Source organism: Oryctolagus cuniculus, chromosome 18 (genome assembly GCF_964237555.1).
Source record: "Oryctolagus cuniculus chromosome 18, mOryCun1.1, whole genome shotgun sequence".
Classification (NCBI taxonomy): domain Eukaryota; kingdom Metazoa; phylum Chordata; class Mammalia; order Lagomorpha; family Leporidae; genus Oryctolagus; species Oryctolagus cuniculus.
In genome coordinates, this window is record NC_091449.1 from 2,330,003 (window position 1) to 2,355,822 (window position 25,820).

At 40.2% G+C, this 25,820-nt stretch overlaps 1 protein-coding gene across 4 annotated transcripts; it reads left to right on the top strand.

The window, feature by feature from the left end:
- On the top strand, positions 1–25,700 carry ZIM2 (zinc finger imprinted 2). 4 transcript variants are annotated; one of them, XM_051837204.2, is made up of 6 exons: positions 1–108; positions 6,987–7,479; positions 9,784–9,863; positions 11,159–11,285; positions 13,802–13,939; positions 16,670–25,700. In XM_051837204.2, the coding sequence occupies exons 2-6, from the start codon at positions 7,101–7,103 to the stop codon at positions 17,617–17,619; spliced, it is 1,674 nt and encodes a 557-aa protein (XP_051693164.1). In that variant the 5' UTR covers positions 1–108; positions 6,987–7,100; the 3' UTR covers positions 17,620–25,700. The 4 variants fall into 4 exon arrangements, with proteins under 4 accessions (XP_051693164.1, XP_051693166.1, XP_051693167.1 ...); XM_051837206.2 differs by having other exon boundaries at positions 7–155; XM_051837207.2 differs by having other exon boundaries at positions 40–191.
- The last annotated feature ends 120 nt before the right edge of the window (positions 25,701–25,820 follow it).

A 25,820-nucleotide genomic window follows, 5' to 3' on the forward strand; every position in this document is an offset into this window, starting at 1 on the left:
TTAGGCGCCAAGTCCCAGCGGTCCTCAGACGAGGACGTCCGACTGACGAGGTGACCGCGCGTGGGCCTGAGGCGGGAGGAAGTCCCGCGGCGCGGCAGCCCTGCCCGGGTAATGTGACGGCATCGGCTGAGGTTGCTGATCTCTGGAAGGGGAAGGTTAGAGCTAGCTCGGCCCAGAGCGGAGGCAGCCCGGTGAGGGGCCAGCCCGGGGCCCCCACGGACAGATGGCCCTGTGGAGAAGGGACTTAGGGAAGAGGGCCCCAGGCGCAGGCGCGGGTTGGAGGGGACCCAGGCTTGGGCTCCAGGGACAGATGGCCCTGTGGAGAAGGGACTTAGGGAAGAGGGCCCCAGGCGCAGGCGCGGGTTGGAGGGGACCCAGGCTTGGGCTCCATGGACAGATGGCCCTGTGGAGAAGGGACTTAGGGAAGAGGGCCCCAGGCGCAGGCGCGGGTTGGAGGGGACCCAGGCTTGGGCTCCAGGGACAGATGGCCCTGTGGAGAAGGGACTTAGGGAAGAGGGCCCCAGGCGCAGGCGCGGGTTGGAGGGGACCCAGGCTTGGGCTCCATGGACAGATGGCCCTGTGGAGAAGGGACTTAGGGAAGAGGGCCCCAGGCGCAGGCGCGGGTTGGAGGGGACCCAGGCTTGGGCTCCATGGACAGATGGCCCTGTGGAGAAGGGACTTAGGGAAGAGGGCCCCAGGCGCAGGCGCGGGTTGGAGGGGAGTGCTGAGGCCAGGGCGGCCCCACTGCAGTCTCAAGCCGGACGCCCACGGCCTTGTGGCCCGGGGCGCTGGTGACTCCGGCTGTCTTTCCCACCCTGAGAGCCGGGTGGGTCTCAGTGTCCAGCTGCCCCCCTCACTCCTCAGCCCCGCCGCTGTTTCCGTAGGAGCTCGTCCCGCCCCCTCCTCGAGCCCCTCCCCTACCGCGAGGACCACTCCTCTAGTCGGCTTCTACTTTGTCCCAACCCCATCTCTGCTCGGCCCAGCCCCACTGCTCTCTGTGTCCTTCCCAGCTGCCCTGGCCGGAGACCCCTGGCTCTCCCTCACTCCCGCTCCTCTCTCCTGCTGCTTCTCTTCTACCTCAGTTCTTTGTTTTGTTTTTTTTTTTCTTTGTATTTTACATTTTTGTATTTTATATTACACATAATGATCCATATTTATGGGATATAATATGGTACTTCCATACATGTATCCATTGCCTAATAATTAAATTAGAGCAATTAACATGCCTAGCACCTCCTTTATCATATTTGGATAGTGAGAACATTGCAGATCCTACCTACCTTCCAGCTATTTTGAACTACACATCATTGTTTACTATAGTTGCCCTACCGTGCAATAATACAGCAGAACTTATTCCTCCCGTCTAATTCATGACATCATGCCATGGACTAACATTCCCCATTCCCCCATCACCTCACCACTCTGTGTAACCACTGTCTTCAACTTATATGAGGTCAACATTTTAAAATTTCTTAATGAGTGAGATAATGTGGTATTTGTCTTTCTATATCTGGCTTATTTTACTTAGCAGAATGTCATCTTAACTTCATTTTGTCAAAACTGACAGGATTTCAACATTTTTATGACTGAGTAATATTTCCTTATGTATATATACCATGTTTTCTTTATCCATTTATATGTTTGTAGACTTTAGGTTGATTCTGTATCTTGGCTATTATGAATATTGCTGTGGTAAACATGTGAGAACTGTTATCTCTTCAACAGACTTTAATTCCATTTAGTTATATATGCCCTGTAGTGGGATTGCTGTATAATAGGATAGCTCAATTTGGATTTTCAAAAGGATGTTAAATGATTTTTTTTACCAGTTTTTATGCCCTCTGTGAAATATGCATCGTTCCTCAAAAACACAAAATCGGAAAACTAACATAGAAGGAATAAAAAATATTGAATAGCTATATACATATTTGACAAATTAAATTCATTTTTAAAATCTTTCTTCAGAGATAACTAATGGCCTAAATAGTTTCACTGATGAATTCTACCAAACATTTAAAGATGAATAGTCCAATAATATGTTCTTTCAGATAGTATAGAAAGAATGATTTCCAGCTCATTTGAATCTTTTAAATTAATTATTTTTTTAAAGATTTATTTATTTGGAAGTCAGAGTTAGAGAGAGAGAGAGACATCTTCCATCCGTTGGTTTACTCCCAAAATGGCTGCAATTGCCGGAGCTGAGCTGATCTGAAGCCAGGAGCCAGGAGCTTTTTCTGGGTATCTTAGATTGGTACAGTGGCCTATGCACTTGGGTCATCCTTTGCTGCTTTGCTAGGCGATTAGCAGGGAGCTGGATCAAAAGTGGAGCAGTTAAGGCTCACATATGGGTTGCTGGCACTGCAGGCGGCAGCTTTACCTGCTAGCCACAGTGCCAGCCCCTTAAATTGACTAACAATAGGCCACAACTGGATGGTGGAATGAAGTAGTGGTGATAACCACTTCTTTATTTAAGGAATGCCAACCCCTTAAATTGTTTACATTTAAAAGGCAGACATACACACACACACACACACACACACACACACACACACACAAAACTCCTCCTAGAGAGGGAGAGAGGTAGAGAGGGAAGAGAGATCCTATCCACTGGTTCAGTTCTCAAGTGCCCACAAAAGCTGCTGCTGGGCCAGGCTGAAGCCAGGAGTTAGTAATTCAATCAGTTTCCCGGTATGGGTGATAGGGACCCAACTAACTACTCAAGCCATCACCTGATGCCTAATAACATATATACTAACAAAAAGTTGGAATTGGGACCAGAGCCAGGACTCAAATCTAAGCACTCTAATAGGGGATATAGGTATCCCAAATGATATCTTCACTGCTTGCCAAATACCCACCCCAGCACACTTTTAAGAGACCAACATAACTCTGCTATCAAAACCTCATTAGTACATGGGGGGAAATTACAGAACTGTAGTCCTAATTAATACAGGTGGAAAAAAAATCCTTAACTAAATATTAGCAAATCAGATCCAGAAAAATGTAAAAGTAAGATATAACATTAGATTTTTCCTCTCTTTATCTTTTGTGTATCTATTTTACTTTAAAATTTTTTTAATTTATTGAAGAGGTAGAGTTACAGACACATTGAGGGAGAGAGAGAGAAAGGTCTTTCATCCACTGTTTCACTCTCCAAATGGCCGAAATGGCTGGAATTGGGTTGATCTGAAACCAGGAGCCGGGAGCTTCTTTCAGATCTCGCGTGAGTGTACAAGGCCCCAAGCACTTGAACCATCTTCTACTGCTTTCCCAGGCCATAAGCAGAGAGCTGGATCAGCTGGACACAAATGAGTGCCCGAATGGGATGCCAGCGCTGCAGGCCGTCTTAACCTACTAAGCCACAGTGCCAGCCCCTATCTAATCTACTTTTAAGGTTTGTACTTTCATGTGTTTTCATGATGGTAGTATTCATCCTTTTTCTTCTAGGGCTGATTTGGTGGTGAAGAACTCCTTCAGTTTCTGCTTGTCATGGGAAGTGTTTATTTCTCTTTTATTTTTGAAAAGTAGCTTTGCTAGGTATAGTATTCTTGGCTGGGAATTACTTTCTTTCATGACTTTGAATATTTCATAACATTCTCTTCTGGCCTGTAAAGTTTCAACTGAGAACTCTCATATTAATCTAATAAAGGTTCCTTTTTAAGTCACTTGATGGATTTCTCTGCTATTTTTAGAATTTTCTTTGTCCTTTTAAAAAAATAGTTTGACTATAATGCATCTCAGAGATGATCTTTTTTGGCCAACTATATTAAAGATCCTTTGGGCTCCCTAGGCCTGGATGTCTGTATCTTTCAGATTTGGAAAGCTTTCAGGAATTATTTTATTAAATATATTTTCTAAACTTTTCCCTTTTATTCTCCTTCTGGAATACCTCTAATGCAAATATTTCTTTGATTAATGATGTCCTATATGGGCTTGTCCTGCAAGGCCCACACTGTTGGGATGGTAGGGTGACATCCTTCTTTGATAAAGAGCACCAGAGACAATTTTGGTGAATGTGTCTGTTTATAAACAGGCACAAGCTTTTATAGGGAGTAGCTAGCTCAGGGTAGCAACACTAATTCTATAGGATAGGGGCTGGCTCTGTAGCATAGCGGGTAAAGCCTCTGCTGCAGTGCTGGCATCCCATATGGGCACTGCTTCGAGTCCTGGCTGCTCCACTTGCAGTCCAACTCTCTGCTATGGCCTGGGAAAGCAGATGGAAGATGTAGGCCACTGCACACATGTGGGAGACCCAGAAGAAGCTCCTGGCTCCTGGCTTCAGATCAGCGAAGCTCCGACTATTGTAGCCATCTGGGGAATGAACCTGTGGATGGAATTCTCTCTCTCTCTCTCTCTCTCTCACTCTCTCTCTCTCTCTCTCTCTCTGCCTCTCCTTCTCTCTGTGTGTAACTCTGACTTTCCAAAAATCTTTAAAAAACAGTTCTCTAGGATAAAGCTAATACTGGTGCCTCTGTGCTTCTCCAATCAGCTTGAAGGTCACATAGCCTATGTAGCCTTTGAAGAAACCAAGAATTAAAAATAATAAATGTAAATGAACTATAACATATAATAAAAATAATAGCACTGGAACTTTAAGCTAATATTTGGAATGAGGTGGGGGAGCATGACAATAAAGAGCAATAGAAATATTGAAAATACTATAAAATAACATCATTGATTAGAAAGAATGAAGTCACGTTAGATTTAGTATTCTGAGAATACTATGGTACATAATGTGTTAATATATTTCAGTTTCAAGCAAGTGGAGAGGGATATACCTCCTGCTTGGGAAAGAGACGGAATTAACCAGGCCCACATTGTTTAATCCCAGAGCAGGAGAGAGCCCCACAGCTCCTTCCCCAGGCCAATACCTATGGACTGTGCCTCTGGAACTACATTAGAAAGGAGGCCAAGGGACTGCCTCCATTGCCCTTCCCCTAATCTTGGACAGCACAATGCAAACACTATACCTGATGGGGAATAGAGCAAGAACATGAGCACAGGACTAGATATTGCAGAGCAAGATTCATGATGGCCTTTTAAAGAAGAGAACTAAACACAAAGCATCTACTCTTCTATCTCCTTGAGATAAACCTTGAACCAAGAGGGCCTTTTGTTAGTAGAGAAAGGGTAAGGAGGAAACCCTCAGGAGTCCCCATTCACACTACAGACTCCTGAGGCATTTACCAGCGGAGAAGCCTGGGGCTCTTGTCCTCCAGTCTAGTTTGGAGAGCTTCTGGGTTGCCAAAACACTATCTAACCCTGGAAACAGAACCCAGCGCATGTTGCAATCTCCCCTAGTCAGGTTCTTGCAGTACAGATCCATCTTGAGACCCCACTCATGCAGGGTTCTGTGAAGCAGCTGCTCCGAGTAGCTCCACAGATCTAGGCCTGAGAACCATGTAGAAGACCCTCCCCACAATCTCACTGCCATGAAAAGAACATATAGGGTACTCTTTGAGGGTACTCAGCCTGCAGATGTTCCCATAAAGTTGAATGGCCCTGCTAATCACTGCTAACCTAGAAGCATCTGAGTAGGCCTGGAATGCACCCTTGGCTTCATGAAGCAACTAGACAACCACCAGCTCAGCCTACAGAGGATCAGGGAAGAAGATAAGCATCAATAGGGACTCTCCTCAATTTTGGGAAGCAAATCAGCAGCCCTGCCCACTTTCCTGTAGCCCCAAGAAGCAACTGAGCCACTCTTTCTCATAAATGTAGCCCACTGAGGTCCTGAAAAGTAAACTTGACCATGGGAAGCAGGTAAGAAGACCTACCTGAGAAGGCTGTCTCCCAGAGGCCCTTTGAAGTTATCTGTACAGCCCTCAGGCACTGACAGGTAATCCATATGGACATGCTGGTGTGGTCTAACCCCTATGAGGCCTTTAGATACTCACAGGTACCCCATCCCACTATTGGGCATACTGTATCATACCCACCTGGGCCCACAAAGGCGGCTCCACTCATACTCAATCCACAGAAACTGATGGATTCCTTGCCTTTGCAGCTGGTCACACTGTGCCCAGAGCTGCCACTGAACATTACCTATCTAAAGGAGTGCAATCCTGTAGTGCAATCCCACAATCGTGTAACCTAATATATTGAGACATTCATAGACATTGTCAATATTGATTATAGCTGAAAAAGCTATAAGAACACTATGCTAATGTTCCCACTTTATTTTTCCAGAAAAACACTGTAAAAAAATTGGATTCAAGAAGTAGAAAACTTGAATAGACCAGTGACTATTGAAAAAAAAATGATTAAACAATTAGTTGACTTTAGAAAGCCTGATGCACAGATATTTTAATGGTAAAAATCACTAAAAGAAAAGAGAAATGTTTCCCTCAAATGGCATCTTTGTTCATGATTTCTTAGAGTGAGCATAGTGTTTATAGAAGTATCTTTTACTTTGCTGATTAGAGAAGAAAAGAATAATTTTAAGGGAGAAAGTACAAAATTGCCTGTAAAAATCATTTACAATTTTACTAATCACAGACAACATCTGGGGCAGTATTCCAGGATATGTTTATGTGCTTTACATGGGCATATACATTGTATTGTACACATTTATTTCCTGTTTTTTTCCTTTTAATAGTATGATATAAATTTTCCCTACATCTATAATATAAATAAAAAATTACTGAGGTACATGTAGATGAAAGGACACAGAATAGTTGTACAGCTCAATTTTCATAAACAATGAAAATACTTTCCTTTGTGTTTCATCAAGTTATTTTAGTTTATTGTGCTTTGGGGTTCCAGGCTGTTCTCCCTTCAGTGACATTTCTGACATACTTCTAAATGTGCCTGTGGATTTTCTGGACCTGAGAATGGGCCAGAGGCATCATCTTTGTCTTATCTGTGGAAGTCTCCCTGAATGTGTATTTCGGCATTTTTGTGAAATTTTTGCTGCAGATCACTTCTATCTACCATCCAGTATTAATTGTGTGACCCGTTTGTGTATCTCTATGTAATTTCTGCAGGTCCCCAAGGCTTCTGTATCATTTTATTTGAAAACACTTTTCCCACCTTCTTCATAAGTGTGGGAAACCTGCCTTTGAGAGAACATCCATCCTATAAAGACCCAAGCTGTGAAGATGATGCATGTGACAGAAGTTTTGGATATCTTGAGGAATCCTCATATCTTTCATCTACATGATCAAGAGGAGAATCCAGAAACTATCCATAGGAGAAACCTAGAAGCTGAAAATATTTCTCATAAGATATTTAAGTATTTTCAGTACTTATCGATGACTGGACCTCACCAAGCTGTAAGCCAAATCCAAAAACTCTACTGGCAGTGGCTACAGCCAGAGACACATACTAAGGAGCAAATAATAGATCAACTGGTGTTGGAGCAGTTTCTGACCACCTTGCCAGAGGAGATTCTGGCATGGGTGAGGTCAAAACAGCCCAAGAACAGCAAGGAGGCAGGAACCTTGGTGGAAATTTTCATCCAGGCACACGGGGAGAATGGTGAGAGAGGGAAGGAACAACTGTCCTTTTCTTCCTACTGAATGTTTGCAGTATGACTGGTGTATAGGATGAATTTAATATATTGAATAAATTAATGAAAGAATAAATTTTTTAAGGATTTATTTATTTGAAAGAGTTACACAGAGAAAGGAGAGGCAGAGAGAGAGAGAGGTCTTCCATCCAATGGTTCATTCACCAATTGGCCTCAATGGCCGGAGCTGCACTGATCTGAAGCCGGGATCCAGGAGCTTCTTCTGGGTCTCCCACGTGAGTGCAGGGGCCCAAGAACTTGAGTCATCTTCTACTGCTTTCCCAGGCCATAGCAGAGAGCTGGATAGGAAGTAAAGCAGCCAGGTCTCGAACGGTAGCCTATATGGGATACTGGCGCTTCAGGCCAGAGCATTAACCTGCTGCACCACAGCGCTGGCCCCAAAAGAATAAATTTTTTTTTTTTTTTTTGACAGGCAGAGTGGACAGTGAGAGAGAGAGACAGAGAGAGAAAGGTCTTCCTTTTGCCGTTGGTTCACCCTCCAATGGCTGCCGCTGCAGCGGGCGCACCGCGCTGATCCGATGGCAGGAGCCAGGATCCAGGTGCTTTTCCTGGTCTCCCATGGGGTGCAGGGCCCAAGCACCTGGGCCGTCCTCCACTGCACTCCCTGGCCACAGCAGAGAGCTGGCCTGGAAGAGGGGCAACCGGGACAGAATCCGGCGCCCCAACCGGGACTAGAACCCGGTGTGCCGGCGCCGCAAGGTGGAGGATTAGCCTATTGAGCCACGGCGCCGGCTCGCCAAAAGAATAAATTTTAATATAAAATTTAGTCTGTATAATCTCATGTGAGATGGATGAAGCTCTGGGTTTGGGTTTTGCTTTTAATATTTATTCTCCTAGAGTACCAGCCTCGTCCTCCTCTTCCAAAATATCTTACCCAGCCTAAAAAAAAATACACAAAAAACAGATCTTCTGGAATTACTGATGGCATAAATATAAGTATAAATTTGGATAAAATTGATATTTACATTAATTTTTCCATTTGAGAACAAAAAAGATTTGTTGAATGAATGGTTAACTTTTTTTTTGAAAGAAGGCATAAAATGTGAGAGATACAAAGCTTAGAAATTCAGTGTCTTCCAAAATTTACTGGTCTCTTGGAAACTTAAATTACTGGATTGGAACTAGATTGGAGAGCATTTTAAGAATGATAGAAGAGAGTCATTCAGTCCTCATATTCCTTTGATTTAAAAAAAAACTAAATACAAATCTAAGGCTATAGTTACAGTTCTTTCTGGAGGGAGGGCTGGAACATAGACAGGAAAGAAGCATTTAGTAGGTATAAATTATTGGGACTGTTGTAATTTTAAGGTTGGATAGTGAGTTCACAGGCTTCAATTATACATAAGAAATATAAATGAATGAATTTAAAATTAAAATGTGGCCATTCATGGTTAAAGGCTTATAGCATATCATGAATTAAAGATTATGATTAATCCAGCTATGTGCATCTACATTTCTTAAAAGTAATTTTTAAAATACTAATAGTGAAAATGCTAACACTTAAAATGTATTATTGTAAGTGTTTTATGTATTAATTCATTTATTTTAACAGCCCTGTGACATAGATGTTGCCTTTAACCTCAAAATGGTTAGGAAATTTCCTCATGGTTCTACAATTACTAATTGACCATCAGGATTTAGAACTAAGCTGCTGGCTCCGGCATTTGTATGCTTAGTTAAGGTGTTATACCACCTCAGGTATACCTGGGGGATGTCTTAGAGAGGTCAAAAACTTGACCAAAGGCATATAACTCTGGTGGAGCTGGAGTTCAGGGGTGAAGGAAAGAATTCTCTGGGATCTGAAAAAGAAACAACAGATTAATGAAAGGTATTAGAAAAGAGACCTAAGGCTTCTGAAGGAATTGTGCTCATCTTCCAGATCGATGAGTGAAAAGGGAGTAGGAAAGGTTACCATTAAAAATAACTGTGTTACTATATAGGAAATATTTAAGACTCATAAGAGCCTTTAGAACTATAGATATTATCATTAGAGAGGACTTTCATTTTACTTTAAAGCAGTGGGAAGACACTGAGGTATTTCAAACTGGGAAATGACCAGAACTGTCTTTTGGAGCTTGCTATATTGAATTGAGAAATCATTTCTGTGGTCTTTCTCTTACCATATGAAGTTCAGTCTGCTTCTACCTCCCATGGCAAGATGGGGTAGCATAAGAGGGGCAGGTCACACTGTGGCTACTGCCAGCAGAGAATTCAATTCTATGTTTATTCCTCTCTCCCTCTCTCCCTTTGAGGTTTCCTTGCCCAGGACTCTGATCTTGCAGAAAAAAAGAATACAACCATATTAGAAAGTGTACCACCTACTGGGTCCCAGGTGAGTCAGGTTTTCCTCCGTGTTGATTCTCAGGTATGAGGATCTTACCTTCCTGAGTTCTGGACCTTCTCTATGTAAGTAAATCATATCCTCATTTCTGTTAAGTCTTTATATAAATATCACCTAACTGAGCCTTTCTTCTGGATGCCCTATGTATGATTTTATTCTGACTTATACTTTGTATCTCCCTTCTCTGCGTTTTCTCTGTTGTACTTATCACTATTCCACATACTACATATTTAATGTTTCTCTTCTTTTTATCTCTTAAATTACTTGGCTTTTAGTGTTGTACTTTATTCAAAACTACCTTCATGTGGCTTAGAATATTATTCTGCCCCTTTTTACTTAGGAGGGAATGGAGCAGGAAAGTTAAGCACTGTGCTAAAGGGTCATGCAACTGTTGCATTAGGCTGGGATATGAACCCTGGTATTCTGACTTGCTTTAGAGTCTGCATTCCTAACCACTTGGTTGTGGACTCCTTCAGTGCCATCTATTCTAGCTTAGATTGCCAAATATAACAAAAACACAGAGCAGCCAAGTAAATTTGAATTTTATATGAGCAGCAAATAAACTTTTAGCATAAGTATATCACATGCAATATTTGGGACATAATTATGCTAAAATTATTTGTTTGTTTGTAATTCAAATTTAACTTGGCATACTGGATTTTGTCTGACCATCCTATTTCAGCTAAACTTCTAGATTTGGGAAAGTGGAGTTCATTGGGATGCATGATCAGGCTAGAATAGTCCAGAATATTCTTTATGAATGAAAGATAATATGTCCTACTGTGCAAGTGATTCCTCTAAAATTATGAATAATATTTTAATGAAGTCACAAACATAAAACTTTCACCTTATACTCCTTCAAGGTTTACAATGGAAAGGTTTCACTAACATTTATTGACTGCCTGCTTGTGTTACTTGTGCTTGAGAAAAGAATGTGCTTAGTACCATGTATCTAGGTGCTGCTGAAGAGTTATGGAGCTATTGGAAAAGGACTGATTGCTGTGCCTGAGGGTTACTGTGAACTTAGCATTTACATTCTTGCTTGCTTGCTTAAGTGGCTTAAAACGCCCTTTTTCTGCCAAGCAGATCTGTGGTCATCAGTAACAGAAACTGTCTCAAAAATATTCCCATTTCTCTCAAGACTACAGAACAAAGATGCAGTTCTAGATCTCTGGCCTGTGAATTAGAACACTTTGCAGCTTTCTGGCTGTCTGATCAGGCTTCTTTTCTCATCCTTACAATAATTCCTGGACGATGATCTTTTAAGAGTATATATGGTGTTTTAGGAGCTGGTGACCTTCCAGGATGTGTTCGTGGACTTCAGTCCAGAGGAGATGAGCTACCTTACTGCTGCTCAGAGGAAGCTCCACCGAGAGGTGACTCTGGAGAATTACCGGAACCTGGTCTCCTTTGGTAAGTATGTTTTCTCCGTGGAACTCGATTTCTGCCCACTAGTGCAGTAGATCTCAACTCTTTTAAGTCTTCTTACTAGTAATGGTGATTATCCACGTCAGTGAATATTAACTCAGATCAGAGAGTATATTTTAATATACAACTCACTGATAGGGGCCAGCACTGTGGCATAGTGGGTAAGGTCACTGCCTGCAGTGCCAGCATCCCATATGGGCTCTGGTTCGTGTCCTGGCTGCTCCACTTCCAATCCAGCTCTCTGCTGCGGCCTGGGAAAGCAGTAGAAGATGACTCAAGTCATTGGGGCCCTACATGCGCATGGGAGACCCAGAAGAGGCTCCTGGCCTCCTGGCTTCAGATCAGCGCAGCTCCGGCTGTTTTGGCCATCTGGGTAATGAACCAGCAGAAGAAAGACCTCTCTCCCCCTCCCCCCCTGTGTAACTCTGACTTTCAAATAAATAAATAAATCTTTAAAAAAAAAACCTCACTGTTAATTGTAAAATAAGTAACATTAATTGGGCCCTTACTATATGTCAGACACTGGTCTAAGTGCTTCACATGCTTTAACTCCTTTGATTTTCACACTAGTCCTGTAAGGCAGGGGCATACTTTTTGTTGTTATTATTATTATTGTCATTTGACAGATAAAGAAAGTGAGTATAGCAAAGCTAAATTACTTGTCTAGATCTGGGATTTGATCTTGAGCAGTCTGACTCCTGAATCGGCTCTGATGTTCTGCTTGACAACAGTGGTTTGCTTCTTCAGGTCTTAGTGCAACAGGAGAATTGAAATGATGGACTTTTTTTGAATGAGAAATAGAATTCTGAAAATTCTAGGTACTCTAAAGGCTTCTACTGGCCTCAGTCTTGAGAGTCAGAGATTGCCACTGCCTTTTGACATCTGTAGGCAGCATTGTTCCCCTTTCCACACAAATGAAAAGTCTTGTTGCCAGTGCTAGAATCCTCTTTTGGCAGCTTGTGTGTGTTTGTGTGTGGTGGGGGGTGCTTGAGGTCTCTTGAAAAACAAAAGCAAACACCATTCCAGTGGCAATAACCTAGTGCTCTTGTCCTTTGAAGTCAGAGACCCAGTCAGGAGACAGGTGCACCTTACCTCAGACCTGGTATATGGATGTGTGATTTAACTATGATTTTTATTGCCACAGAGAACAGCCTTTTCCAACATATTTTACCCTATTCCCTAGTAAATGCCTTTTCCAACTTATTTTGTGGTCTTCCCTTGGTGACCACATTTTATGACTTAAAAGACAGGATAAAACATCAAGAGAGTAGGAATAAATTCATTTTTTTTCTTTACGGCCTGTATGCAGTGACCTAGAGGCATTTCTATCTTCTTGTGAGCCCTTGGCTTCTTATAACACTAAAGGTCTTAGGTTAACAGAGATCTTATGTGTCACCCAGGACATTGCTTTCCCAAATGTTGAATGAGTACAGTTGGTTAAATAGGAGATGATTTTAGGTGGTACATGGACAACATGAAATAACCCAATCAGCCAGTTGTAAAGACCCCTTATCTGCTTTCAAACTTTCTGATTATATCAGATAGAAAGTGTCGTTTTGATGTTAGCATGTCTCTGTGTCTTGCTGATCTTCCCTTTAAGCAAAGAGTACAAACCCCAAGCCTTGAGCCTTAACTAGGCAGCAGAAGCCAGCTAGCACTTAACAACCTTAGTTTCAGTTGTATATATTGTTATGTTTATTGTCTGTTTTGCAGTTGGTATTAATTTCCATTTATAGAGTTGATCTGAAGCTTCCATTTAAAATTTGCATATTTAAGTTAAAAGGAGAAGTGATCTAAAGAAAAATATTAAATAACTACCACTATAAATGACATAGCTAAAACCAAAGTACAGGGTCATTCATTAATTGTCAGCTAATTCATGATGTGACAAGTCTGGTTATAGGTATTGGAGTAACAAAGTAAATGAGAATTCCAAGTCTCGTCTCATAGATGTTATATTCCAGTGGGGAGAGACAGAAAATAAGCAAGTAATAAAGTGTGTTCAAATGATTGCAATTTAGGAGATAAGGAGCTAAGGGAGCAGGAAGAGCAGCTTTTTAAGACAAAGAGGGAATGGAGGTTATCACAAGGGGGAAAATCTTCACTTTTTGAGCCGCCACATCAAATTTCCCTTTGCTGAAGAAGAGTACATTGCTCTCTAAGTCCCTCTTTTTTAGTTTTCATTCAATAACAGGTTTTCAACCTCGGTACTGTTGACATTTGGAGCCAGATAGACTGCACGATAAACTGCATCACTGCCTCCACCCTCCAGAGGCCAGGAGCACCTTCTTTTCTCCCTTGGTGGTGACAACCAAAGATATCTACGTACATTGTTAACATGCCACTTGAGGGATAAGGTTGTTGAGAGCCATTGCTTTATAAATTTGGAAATACGCTTCATTTGACTCTTGGCGAGTTTGCTCTTTTCTTATTATCCTAAAGTCTTTAGGACCCGGTTTTAAGTTGCTGATCCCCCAAGTTATGTCTGCTTTCTTCAACAGGGTACCAATTTGCTAAACCTTACATTATCTCATGCTTGGAGGAGGAAGAGTCATGCACAATTGAAGAAGGTAGCAATGCAGTGATAGAGGAAGAGTCACATGCAGTGGAAGAAGGCAGCAGTACAGTGAGATATCAAGGTGAGTAGTGAGAGGAAGCCTGTGGATATGGAATCAGGGGAAGGCAATACCTGTGCCCAGGGATATGCAAGGAGGAGTGCAAGATACACGGAGCATGCTACTAATATGCTCTTACTTCAGGGACTCTTTCTCTTGAACACCTTCTTAATCTCCTTTCCATGTCTTCCTACAGCATAAATTCCTCTCCTGTTTTGCACTAGGGAGGTCACTTTCCCTTTCTTTACTGTTCCAGTCCCTTCATTTATTTGTCTTTCTCCATGCAACTACTAATCATAGTTCTTTCCTCTTTAAATTAGACAAGCAAAAAGCCTGAGTGTGATAGTACTTCTTTTTCCTAATGCCTCCCATATTCGCTCACACCAGCTCCTCAGAATTACTGACATCCTTTCCTTTCATTTCCTCCCTCCCCTTGTTAGCCTCTGCCATCTGGCTTCTATCACCCCACTTCTGCCAACATCTACACATACACACTTTGTTCTAAGACTTCCACAGAAGTGTTCTGCACCTACATCCTATGGCTCAAGAACAAGAACCTTCTAGTCTTTACCTTCTCCAAACTTTATGGCTGCAATCTGATAATGTTTAGCATTTTCATGAAATCTTCTTTAACAATTATTTTTTTATGTATTCATCTGAGAGGCAGAGAGAGAGAGAGAAAGAGAGAGAGAGAACCCATCTACTGATTCACTCTCCAAATGCCCGGGATGGTTGGGGATGGACAAAAAAAAAAAAAAAAAAAAAAACACTGTTCCTCAACAATAGAGACAAGGACTGTAAACAGTCTTCAAATTTCAAATCTCAAAATGTCAATTTCACTCCTATGCATTACATTTTCAGTACTCTATTAGTTACCACAGAACAGGTACAACATATGGTATCTGTCTTTTTGGGACTGGCTTATTTCACTAAGTATAATGGTTCCCAGTTGCATCCATTTTATTGCAAAAGATAGGATGTTTTTTACTGCTGAGAAGTATTCCATAGGATGGAGATATATATATATATATATATATATATATATAGACATATATAGGTATATATATATAGATAGATAGATCATAATTTCAGTTGATGGACATCTGGGTTGAATCTATATCTTAGCTATTGTGCATGGAGCTGCTGTGAACGTGGGGGAACAGATAACTTTCATCTGGTGATTTCATTTTGTTTGGGTAAATTACCAGGAATGGATTGCTAGGTTAAATGGTAGATCTATTTTCAGATTTCTGAAGTATCTCTAGAAAGACCCTTATGACTATTATATGGAGAATGAGATTTAGGAGAACATTCAGAGAAACCACTTCACAAGGCTGTTGAAATCCATCAGGCTAAAGATGTTGAAGATATGCTATAACAGTACAATGGTCAGATTTCAGGTATTCTCTGAAAATGGAAGTATCAGAACATTCTGAAACATTGAATGTATGTTGGGGTGAGGAAAACAGAGGAGTCAGTTAGAACTGGGTTATTTCTTGGTCTTTCATTCTTGAATATTCTCTACCATGACCATTTCCTGAAAGATTTAATCCATTGTTATGGATCCAGCTGTCCCCCTTCTCCTGGTGACCTCCTAAGCTATACACTGGCTCTGCTGTTTCACCTATACTCTGCTCACATATTTCAGCTGTCTGCCAGGATTTGACCACTATGTTCATCACTGTCTCTTCCAAACCATAATCTTATACTTGCTTTCCTTGGCTGCAGTTTCTTTCCCACTTAGAGTTTAATTCTTAAAGAACAAATTTTTAACCAGCTTCTTACCACCCTCAAAAGAAAATTCAGAAATTGAAGTTCTTCCCATTCTGGCCTGAAATTTGCATCCCAGCCTCATTTGCCCCAGATCTTCTAGCTAAAATTCTGTGTTGCTAGATCCCTAGGATTGTCTACTTTGACAGTTCAGTGTCTTTGCTCACTCTGTTTTAAACAGTTACCACTACTTTGACCACTTACTGAGCTCAAATGCCATCATCTCCACTAATCTTTTCCTGTTCCTAAATAGAGTCTACTTCTCCAACTCTGCTGCTATAGTCATTTCCTAGATTACAGTCCTTTTTACAGACTTCTGATGGCTGTCTGGTCGGGCAGTGTCTTGCACAGCATAGACATTTAGTAAATGTTGAATTGAAGAGAATTAATTCATTGGCAGTGCAGATTTGGGTAAAATGAGATTAGGAGCCAAGAAAAATAGTTAAAATAGTTTTCCTAAAAAAAAAAAAAAAAGAAAAGAAAACAGGTTCCGTGATAAAATGAATTTGACGAATGCATTCTGTGCCTTCCCTTTTTGGGATTCAGGGTACCTATTAAAGGTTCTGAAGATTCATTCCTACAGGAAACTAACTTGGTTTGTATCATATAGTGTGTCCCAAATTGACCTGACAATGGAAGCCCCTTCATGGTCAGAGCTGTTTTTTCAAAATATTAGTGATCTACCAAGAATAGAAACTAGAGGTAAGCCCCAATCCCAGGTCTTTCTTTGGTTGTGTCCTCATTCAGTGCCTCTGGTATCTTTGTCCACACAAAGTCCTCTTGAATGGTCTTTTTTCTGTCTCTCCCACAGCCTGCCTTACCTACTGTTCTTGCCATATTTTTCCCTATTTCTCCTTAGAGTTCCATAAAATTCTCAAGCCTCCATAAGATCTGTCTGTTATCTTTGCTCTTTCTTTTTGTGTCTACTATAATGATGCATTTCTCTGAATAAAAAGAGTAGAGGAAATTTTACATTTCTTTTAGGTTATGAGAAGAAACCTGAAACCAAAGAACTAATTCCAGAACAAAACCTAACTATAGAACAATCGTCATTGGCAGAAGTGGAGAATCCAGCAGTAGGTAACTTCTTGCATGAATGTCTAGAAGAGTCTTCCATTGATGATCCATCAGAATTGCACCAGCACAGACAGAAGAAAATTTTGATTCCTATAACAATGAGTGATCCCAAGATCCCTCAGGAAAGAAGCCAGAGCAGTGATGAATTTGAGAGAAGCTGTAACCGTATTGAGCAATCAGAGGATCTTCTAGAAAAGAATCCCCAAGAATGTACTACTCTTGGAATGTGTACCAGACCGCAGACAGTGAACAGACCCACATGTGATCTTTGCAAAAGAACCTTTACCACCCGAGGAGCCCTTGTGAGACACGAGCAGATCCATACTGGGAAGAAACCCTATGAATGTAAACAATGTGGTGAGGCCTTCTATCTGATGCCACACCTCATCAGACATCAGAGGACTCATTTTGGTAGGAAGCGCTCTCAGTGCAGCGAAAGTAGAAAGTCTCTCATCCAGCATGGAAATGCCTGTGGACAAGTGAGAATTCATAGTCAAGAGGACTTCTATGAATGTTTTCAGTGTGGCAAAGCTTTTATTCAGAATGTGCATCTTTTTCAACATCTCAAAGCCCATGAGGCAGCAAAACCCGTTCCTTCTGAGTTTCCCTGCAACAAGACATATTTAATTCGCTATCAGCGGAAACATGACTATGTTGGAAAGAGAGCCTGCCAGTGTTGTCACTGTGGCAAAGCCTTCAGTCAGATTTCACATCTCATTCAGCATTATCGAATTCATGCTCAAGAGAAGCCTTACCAGTGTCAGCTGTGTGGAAAGTGTTTCAGTCTGCCCTCATACCTCACTCAACATTATCAACTCCATTTTCAAGAGAAACCCTCTGAGTGGAATGACTGTTGAAAACTCTTCAGTCAGAGAACACACTTTTCTCAGTATCTTTGGTTTCATCCTGGAGAAAGACCTGAGCATTCTGAGTTTGGGTAGCCCTCACACCTTAACAACCTAAAAATCCATTATGGTGTGATTTAAAAATATTAAATGATATGTAAGACAGCCTTTTTGCAAGAGGGGATTCTGCACATGGGTCAGAAGTCACACAGGTGAAAAAGCTTACATGGAATATTCTTAATGCATAGGAAAGAACTTGATAACTTCTTTCAGTGGCATTCATCAAATGGAAAACCTTGATTTTGACAAAGCTGATAGTATTGGTTATATATTTACATGGTACCTTATAGTTTAGAAAATATTGTCATATGTATTATTGTATTTGACTTTTTAAGGAACATGTGGGGTCCCAATGCAGATATTTATTCAGTCTTGCAGCTAAAGCAAATTTGAAACTCCAGGTTGTTAGTTAATTTTACCAAGGTTGTAAATGATGGGATGGAACTGAATTCAGATATTTTAGAAAATACTTTTGCTATATCCTCTCTGAAGAAAAGGTTCAGTACTAGACTGACTGCAGCCATCTTCCTACTTAGTAATCCAGGTATCATTTCACATCAAATCAGATGAGGACACTTGTGGTATCAGGGTTCAGAAGGCTTTCTTTGGGTGAGGTTCTGATAGCCAAATTCTCTCACACTTTCAGATTAGATGATGACTTTTTGAGACACTCAGGGGAAGTATATTTTTGCTATATTCTTGTAATTGTTCTTGTTTATGGTCAGTCTGTTACTGATCAAGTCTTTTTTTTTTATGGTTGAGTTTTCATATTCATCCTTTATATTCACCCTCATTAAAAAAAAAAATTAGAAAGCAGTATATTTCTGTTTTCTTGGGCTCAGGCATTGTCAGCACACCAAATTTTACCTAAAATTCTATTTCTGTGCTGATCATTTCACTCTTTAAAGCTATCAGCCCAGAATTGCACTAAAATTTTGTTTCATTCAGTATTGATATGATGATGAAAACTGAATCACTGACCTGAATGGTGATCAAATATAGATTCACATGGTGCCTGTTAAACCTGACGCTCCAGATCCTGTCTCCTTGCCTGGAAAGGATGGGTTGTTGCTGTTATTCTCTGCCCTGCATGTTCTTGACTGGCCATTTTTGAGACTGGGCTATGATGGGTAGCTCTGGAGTCAAGAAATTTGAAACAAATGTGCCCAGGTCAGAATCTGCACCAGCCAGATGAGTGCTAGCTACAAAATCTGTCTCCTGTTTTTACTGAAAATTCCTGATGAAACAGTCCTTATTGGCTGGCTCTATTTTCTCACCACAGTTCACTCTCATCCCGAGTAGCTGTTTTCTGATCCTGTTACCACTCTCATGAGGGGCCATGATGTTGATATGTCTTATTGTTGGTGATATTGGCCTTAATGCATTGATATAAAGTGGTATCTGCTGGATTTCTCTGCTGAAGAGTTACTTATGATTTCACTTTGTAATTAATAAACATCATACAGGAGAACTTTGACAGATTTCAAACAGCCAATTTTTCCTCAAACTTTTACTCACAGTACTACCATTATTTATTTTGTTATTCAAATGGTTTTCAGATTTGGCCGTTGTAAGCTCTGGCTCATTGACTTCTGTGCCCTTTCAGTAAACTCACATCCTTTTCCAAAACTACTTTTTTTCTACCTTCTCCTTAATTAATCTCCTTTTACCTACAAGTAAACCTTGTTGTGATAGTTCCTATGTCATCACTGTCTCCTGAAATTGGCTTCTTTCCCCAGGGTCAAATTTACTCAGGGCTTTAAATTTCAGTAATTTCATGTCTCTCTTGTAATTTTTACTAGATCTGTGTTCTGCCAGGACTGTTAGTAGGTTGTTTTTTTTTTTTTTTTTTTTGAGTGACTTGTCTCTTCTTTAAACTTAAGTCATCAATATAGAAAGGAGAATTTTAAATCTCCTCAAAGGATTTTACTCAGGCTAATATCAGACTTCCCTGATTTCCTTTAAGATGTCCTTTTCCATCTGACTTAGTTGAGTCTATATGGTCTTAGTTGAGTCTTATATGGTCTATAGATGGCATGTGGTTGTTTGATTTCTCATGGTTCTCTTAATCTAAAACAATCTCCTCTCATTTTTTCAAACTACATCTTATGCGACCCTAAAGATAATGAGAGATATACTTCCCTCCTGCCCCTGTACAATTCTTACTGTGTCTAACAGTTTAAACACTCCTCTTATATCTAGGCTTGATCTTTTAAATTGTAAGCATTAATATTTTAACTTTTATTTGCAGTTATGGTAAAAAGTTAAAACATACCATCTTAAACATTTTAAGGGTTCAGTTCAGTGTAATAAATATGTTCACATTGCTATGCAGAGATCCTCAGAACTTTTTCTTCTTCTGAAACTAAAACTCTGTACCTTTTAAACAGCTCCTCATTTTTTCCTTCCCCTCAGCCTTGGCAACAACAGTTCTAGCACTTTTTTAAGGCTTTGTGCGTTATGCCAGTAATACTGAAAGAAACTGGCTAGTTGTCCTATAAAATGTTCCCCATTTAAAATGTGTCTCTGCTTCCTGTGATGTTCTTAAGTTTGTTCCTCTTTTGCCTATATTTCCTGTACATGGAAATCAGGTCTACCCCCTGAAGATTTAATTATATTCATCTTCACCTTTGGCAAGAACATGTCGTAGGTGGTTCTGTATGCTCTATATCATACCTCATCAGGGGAATAATGTGTGCCAGCTTTCCCCAAAGGATGTGCATTTTAGAATCTTGCTCCAAGCCAGTACACTAGTCATTGGCAGTGAGGTTTTCACTACTGCTGTGTCAGCTGCTTTTGCTCCTTTTTAATGACTTCACGGACCTCTCTACGTGCCTGTCTTCCATCAGCCTAGCCTGGTCTTCAGATACCCAAATTAAGAGATGGTAGCTTGTCATTGAGAGGTCTGGGTTTGGGCTTATGGTTTTTTGTGGAGCCTTAATTAGGGAAAGCTGAGAAGCATCAGATTATATTCTCTCTCTCTCTCTTTTTTTTTTTAATTTGACAGGTAGAGTTAGAGAGAGAGAGAGAGAGAGAGAGAGAGAAAGGTCTTCCTTCCGTTGGTTCACTCCCCAGATGGCCACAACAGCCAGCGCTGTGCCGATCCGAGGCCAGGAGCCAGGAGCCTCTTCCTGGTCTCCCACGTGGGTGCAGGGGCCCAAGCACTTGGGTCATCCTCCACTGCCTTCCCTGGGCCACAGCAGAGAGCTGGGAGCAACCGGGACTAGAACCCAGTGCCCATATGGGATGCTGGCGCCGCAAGCGGAGGATTAACCAAGTGAACCACGGCACTGGCCCCTATATTCTCTTTGTTAAGATGCTACTTTTATGCCACAAATGGCAGCAGTGACAATGTGAGTAGTTGGCACTGGCTGTCACCCATGGACTCTGGAATATATAGACTATGAACAAACTGTTACCAAACCTTCTGTCAGTTAACTTGAGCTTACCACGATAGTGGGTACCCCAACCTATTGTCCTTGCTTTTAGCCTGCCGCCTTTCTTGCTACTCCCAAGTGGACTCCCAGGGATAACGTAGAGATCTACTTCCCTGCTTTTCTTTCTCAATTCCTAACATATTTGACAGGCTGAACACTATGCTTATAATCAGGTTAAATTTCTTATTAAAATTTAGAAACACTGTGTTATATTTTGTGACAGTACAGATAAGATGTATTTCTTGGGGGAAAAAACCTAGAAAATACATATTTATTTTCTTTTCACATTTGTATTTCCTTCTCCTCCATACTCTTCTTCTCCCTGAAGAATTTGCACTGTGAATATATTTTAAAAAGAATATAATTGAAATCAGGCATAGAAAGAGCCATAGATGAAGTGGTTTGTTAGAATCCCAGTTTTTGTATGGTTTTATTAGGTATAGTTTCCTAACCAAACAAATAGCACTCAGCATTTTAGAGAAAATTTTGGAAAACACAACTGTTGAAAGGCCTAGAGTTCATCTTTAAAAAGAGCCCAGCAGTGCCTGACATTCAATAACCAATAGCTGCTATTAATGGAATATTTTTGTCTAAGATTTTTTTAAAAAATGTCATTAGTGGCAATAAACTGCGAAGCTGTAAACCACTGATAGGCATCAAAATTCAAGTACATTTTATATTTTAGTATTCTTTCTACAAATAATTTTTCTTTGTGTAGTTTTTTCAAATAACATCACAGAGAATTTCTATTTTTCTCATTTATTTTGCAATGAAAAGGCTTTTAATGATTAATTACATAAAGTGTGATTAACAGAGCACTATATTTACAGTTGTTTTTTAAGGGTAGACGTCCAAAGGTGGTATTATTAGATGAAATATTAATGAACATTTCCATGGCTTTTGAAAGATCCTGCTGAATTTGTTCTGGAGAGGCCATGTCATTGCAGCCCCCAGCTCAGGGCCAGAGGCTACAAAACAGGTGGCAGACGGTCCTGCTGAGTTTGTGACAGATGTTGCTGGTCAATTGTGCTCCCTCTGGTTCCAGTGAACCTGAGGAAAGGTTGGGATCATTCTCAACACAGGACTGCAGGCAGACTCAACACTTGAGCAAAGTTCATATATGCAAAGAAATGTCATTGCCACCCCTGGTATAAATATTTATTTTGAATAACTTGGCCATCACTGCCTATTTATCTATTATAGCCAATTTTAAAAATCTTTGTATATGTCACAGGCAAAAAAAAGTGGTTCTTTGCTTACTAATACATTGTTTCTTCAGATGCTTTTGAACTTTTTAATGAACAGTCTAGTATCTTAGTTGTTTACTGATTGTGTCTTCATGCATTTGCTTATTGATTTTCATGAACTCATTATACATTTTTAAAGTATGGATTTCTAGAGGATTTGAAATGCTTAGTTTTCATTTTAAAGTAATTCTTTTTTTAAAAAAGATTTAGTTATTTGAAAGTCAGAGTTACACAGAGAGAGAAGGAGAGGCAGAGAGAGAGAGGGGCCTTCCATCCACTGGTTCACTCCCCAGTTGGCCACAATGGCCGGAACAGTGCTGATCAGGAGCCAAGAGCTTCTTCCAGGTCTCCCACATGGGTGCAGGAGCCCAAGGACTTGGGCCATCTTCTACTGCTTTCCCAGGCCATAGCAGAGAGCTGGATCGGAAGTGGAGCAGCTGGGACGCCAACTGGTGCCTATATGGGATGCCAGCAACGCAGGCAGCAGCTTTACCCACTACTCCACAGAGCTGGCCCTTAAAGTAATTCTTGACCCCTTAAAAGCAATTCCTACTTTAGTGAAAGGTGGAAGGTCTTTCCTTCCCTCCACCCCCAAAAGAAAGAAAAGTACACATGAATACCTTTAACATTTTTGTTTTCTTATAATATAAAAAATTATTACTGGACTTACAAAGTTAGTTGCCTTTGGAAAGTAGTGGGGATAAAACCTCATTTTCATTGTTCTTCCATTTTTTTTTTACTGACATCATTGTTTTAGCTATTTTAAGATATTTATAGATAATTGTCATATAGCTGTGCCCCTTCCATGTAAGCAACAACATGCCTTATTTTTCCACTCAGTCTTAAACCTTCCACAGCTGTCTTCATCACTGCCTTGTCTGTCATTATCACCTCCTAAATAGTTGCACCATATACCCATTAAGTCTGGCATATTCACTGATATGTATAGCCTTCCTTGTGTTGTTTGGATGTTTAGTTAGTGTTTTTCATAATTATAAATGAAATTATAATTATAAATGAAATTTAAATTATAATGAAAATTTTTGCATAAATATTTTTCTAAATTTAGGATTTTTCTTTAAGATAGATTTTGCTGAAGAGGAATTGCTGGGTCAGAAGGTCTGATGGTTCTGAGGTTCTTAATCGATCCAAGCTCCTTTGAAATGTGTTTCATCAATTTGCACAACTGCTGGTAGCAGTTGGGAGTGCGGGTTCCACATCCCCAGCTGGGGTTTTTTTAGTAAGACCATTTCACCTTCGTTAATTTCATAGGGAAGAGCATCTCGTTTTAACTGCTTTTGATTTTTAAGGAGGTTGAGCATTTTTTGATAACCTTCTTAAGCAGTTGTATTTCCTCTATTTGTATTACCTATGCTTATTTCAATCATTTGTAAATGTGGATTTAATGTCTTCCTATCAATTTGAACAATCTCTTTGTATAATAAAGATATTAATTCTTTGTTTACATTTTGGCTGCATATGTTTTTCCTGGAATTTTTGGCATTTCTTTGAATTATTTTTTTACAAAGTTTCAATTTTTATGTAATTCAATTCCTTTCTTTTGAAAGCCTACAAAATCTAACCCTCTGTAAACATTAGAATGCTTTATTATGGAATTTTTATTTTAAAACATACTTTATTTTTGAATTTATGTGTGTATTATGTGAAAAAAGGATCAAAATTACTTCTTCCCCACTGTTAATTGCCATAGCACCAATTTTTAGTAAAAGATGAATACAGTCATAGTATTTTTAGTGTAGAATCTACATCTGTGCCATATATATGTTTCACTGGCTTGTTGCCATTTTATCCTAGATCTATATTCTGCTAAATTTTAAGAGCTTTCTATTTAATGAGTCTTCCATCATTGTGCTTTTAAAAATGTTCCTGTATACATATATGTATGTATAGTTATATGAAAAAAGTAATTTGTTGTAATTGAAAATTTATCCTTATTAATTAAGACATCTTTTTGTTATTGCAATGAACTTACAAATGAATTAGGAGGATTTACATTGGTAAGTTTAATCTTGGCATCCAGAAAAATATTGTTCTTTTATTTACTCAAACTTTTGTATTAATTGGTAAAGTTTTATGACTTCTCATAAAGCCACAAATTTTCTTTAGTCATCCACATGTTATTGCAGTTATGAGATTTCTTATGTGGGGATTTGGTGTTACATTTTTCATAAAACATCAGCATCTCAGAAATGGGCTCACTTTGGAGTTGCCTGGGAATTCTAAAATTTCAGAACCAGGATAACTACATTTGACTGCTTCATTGAAGCCTCTCCTGTGATAACCTCTACTGCATGTGTGCAAGCTGGCCAAGCTCCAAGCTTCCAGAGGCAGAGAGCCGTTTATTCCCTTACCCATATGACTAGTAAGTGGACAGGCTCATTCTCACATCTTTATCCAGGTAACTTAAAAAGCTATGAGCCAGAGGTTATCTTGAAATGTTGATGAAAGCTGGGGATCCTCAACTGGGGCAAATGTAGAGACCTACAAGTGTGGGTGGGTACACAGACACACACACACACACTTAAGACCAGCACTTTGGGATCCACCATGGGATTCCATGGCCTCAGCTAGGAACCTTCCCCTGAAAGCTCCAACTCAACAAGTCCCCCAGGTCATCTAAAAACAGGTCTCCTCCAGATGAGACCCTGAGGGAGGGAAGAAATACAGGACCCATGATATGGTACCCAGCCTACTTCAGCCTTCCATGTATAAACACATTTGGAGTAAAGAGAAGAAAGAATGAGCTGCCAAGAGTTCTCTCAATAGGATACAAGTTCATGTACAAGAACAGGCCAGTTGATTAGGATGGGGACCATGGTGAAGAGAAGGCGGAGTAACCCCCCAACTCAAGGTGCACAGTTAGCAGATCTTGGATTTTTCAACAGAAGCTAGACGACTACATGTGAAGTCTCTCAGTATTTGAATGAGGATATCAAATTTTTACAAAGCAGTTGTGAAGACTACAAAACATCTGTGGGCTATTTTTGGCCAATAGGCATTGTGTTGAGATGTCTGAACTGCTATGGTTCAGACCTGCAGGCTGCTTTTGTAATTTCTGATTCTCTTGCCTCAATGGAGACTGAGGTGAATATGCTGGAAAATCCAGCAACTTACTCAGCTGCCCACAGGAAAGAAGCAGTGCTGAAAGAATCGAATCTAGGCCAGGTCCATGATTCTAGGCAGTGTTGATGCCTAGCCCATGGTATAAGGCAGCGTTTTTCCTCCCTGGGATGAATCCCACTCGATCTTGGTGAATGACCTTTTTAATGTGCTGTTTGATTTTATTTGCTAGTATTTTTTTTCAAAATATAACTTTCAGGAGCATGTTTATTGAATTATAAATGAACATACAATAAAATTCATTTTCATGTGTAATATATGAACTTTAAAAAAAAACTTTTTATTTTTTCCTCTAGAGCTACTATTTCATTGCAGATATTTTCATCTA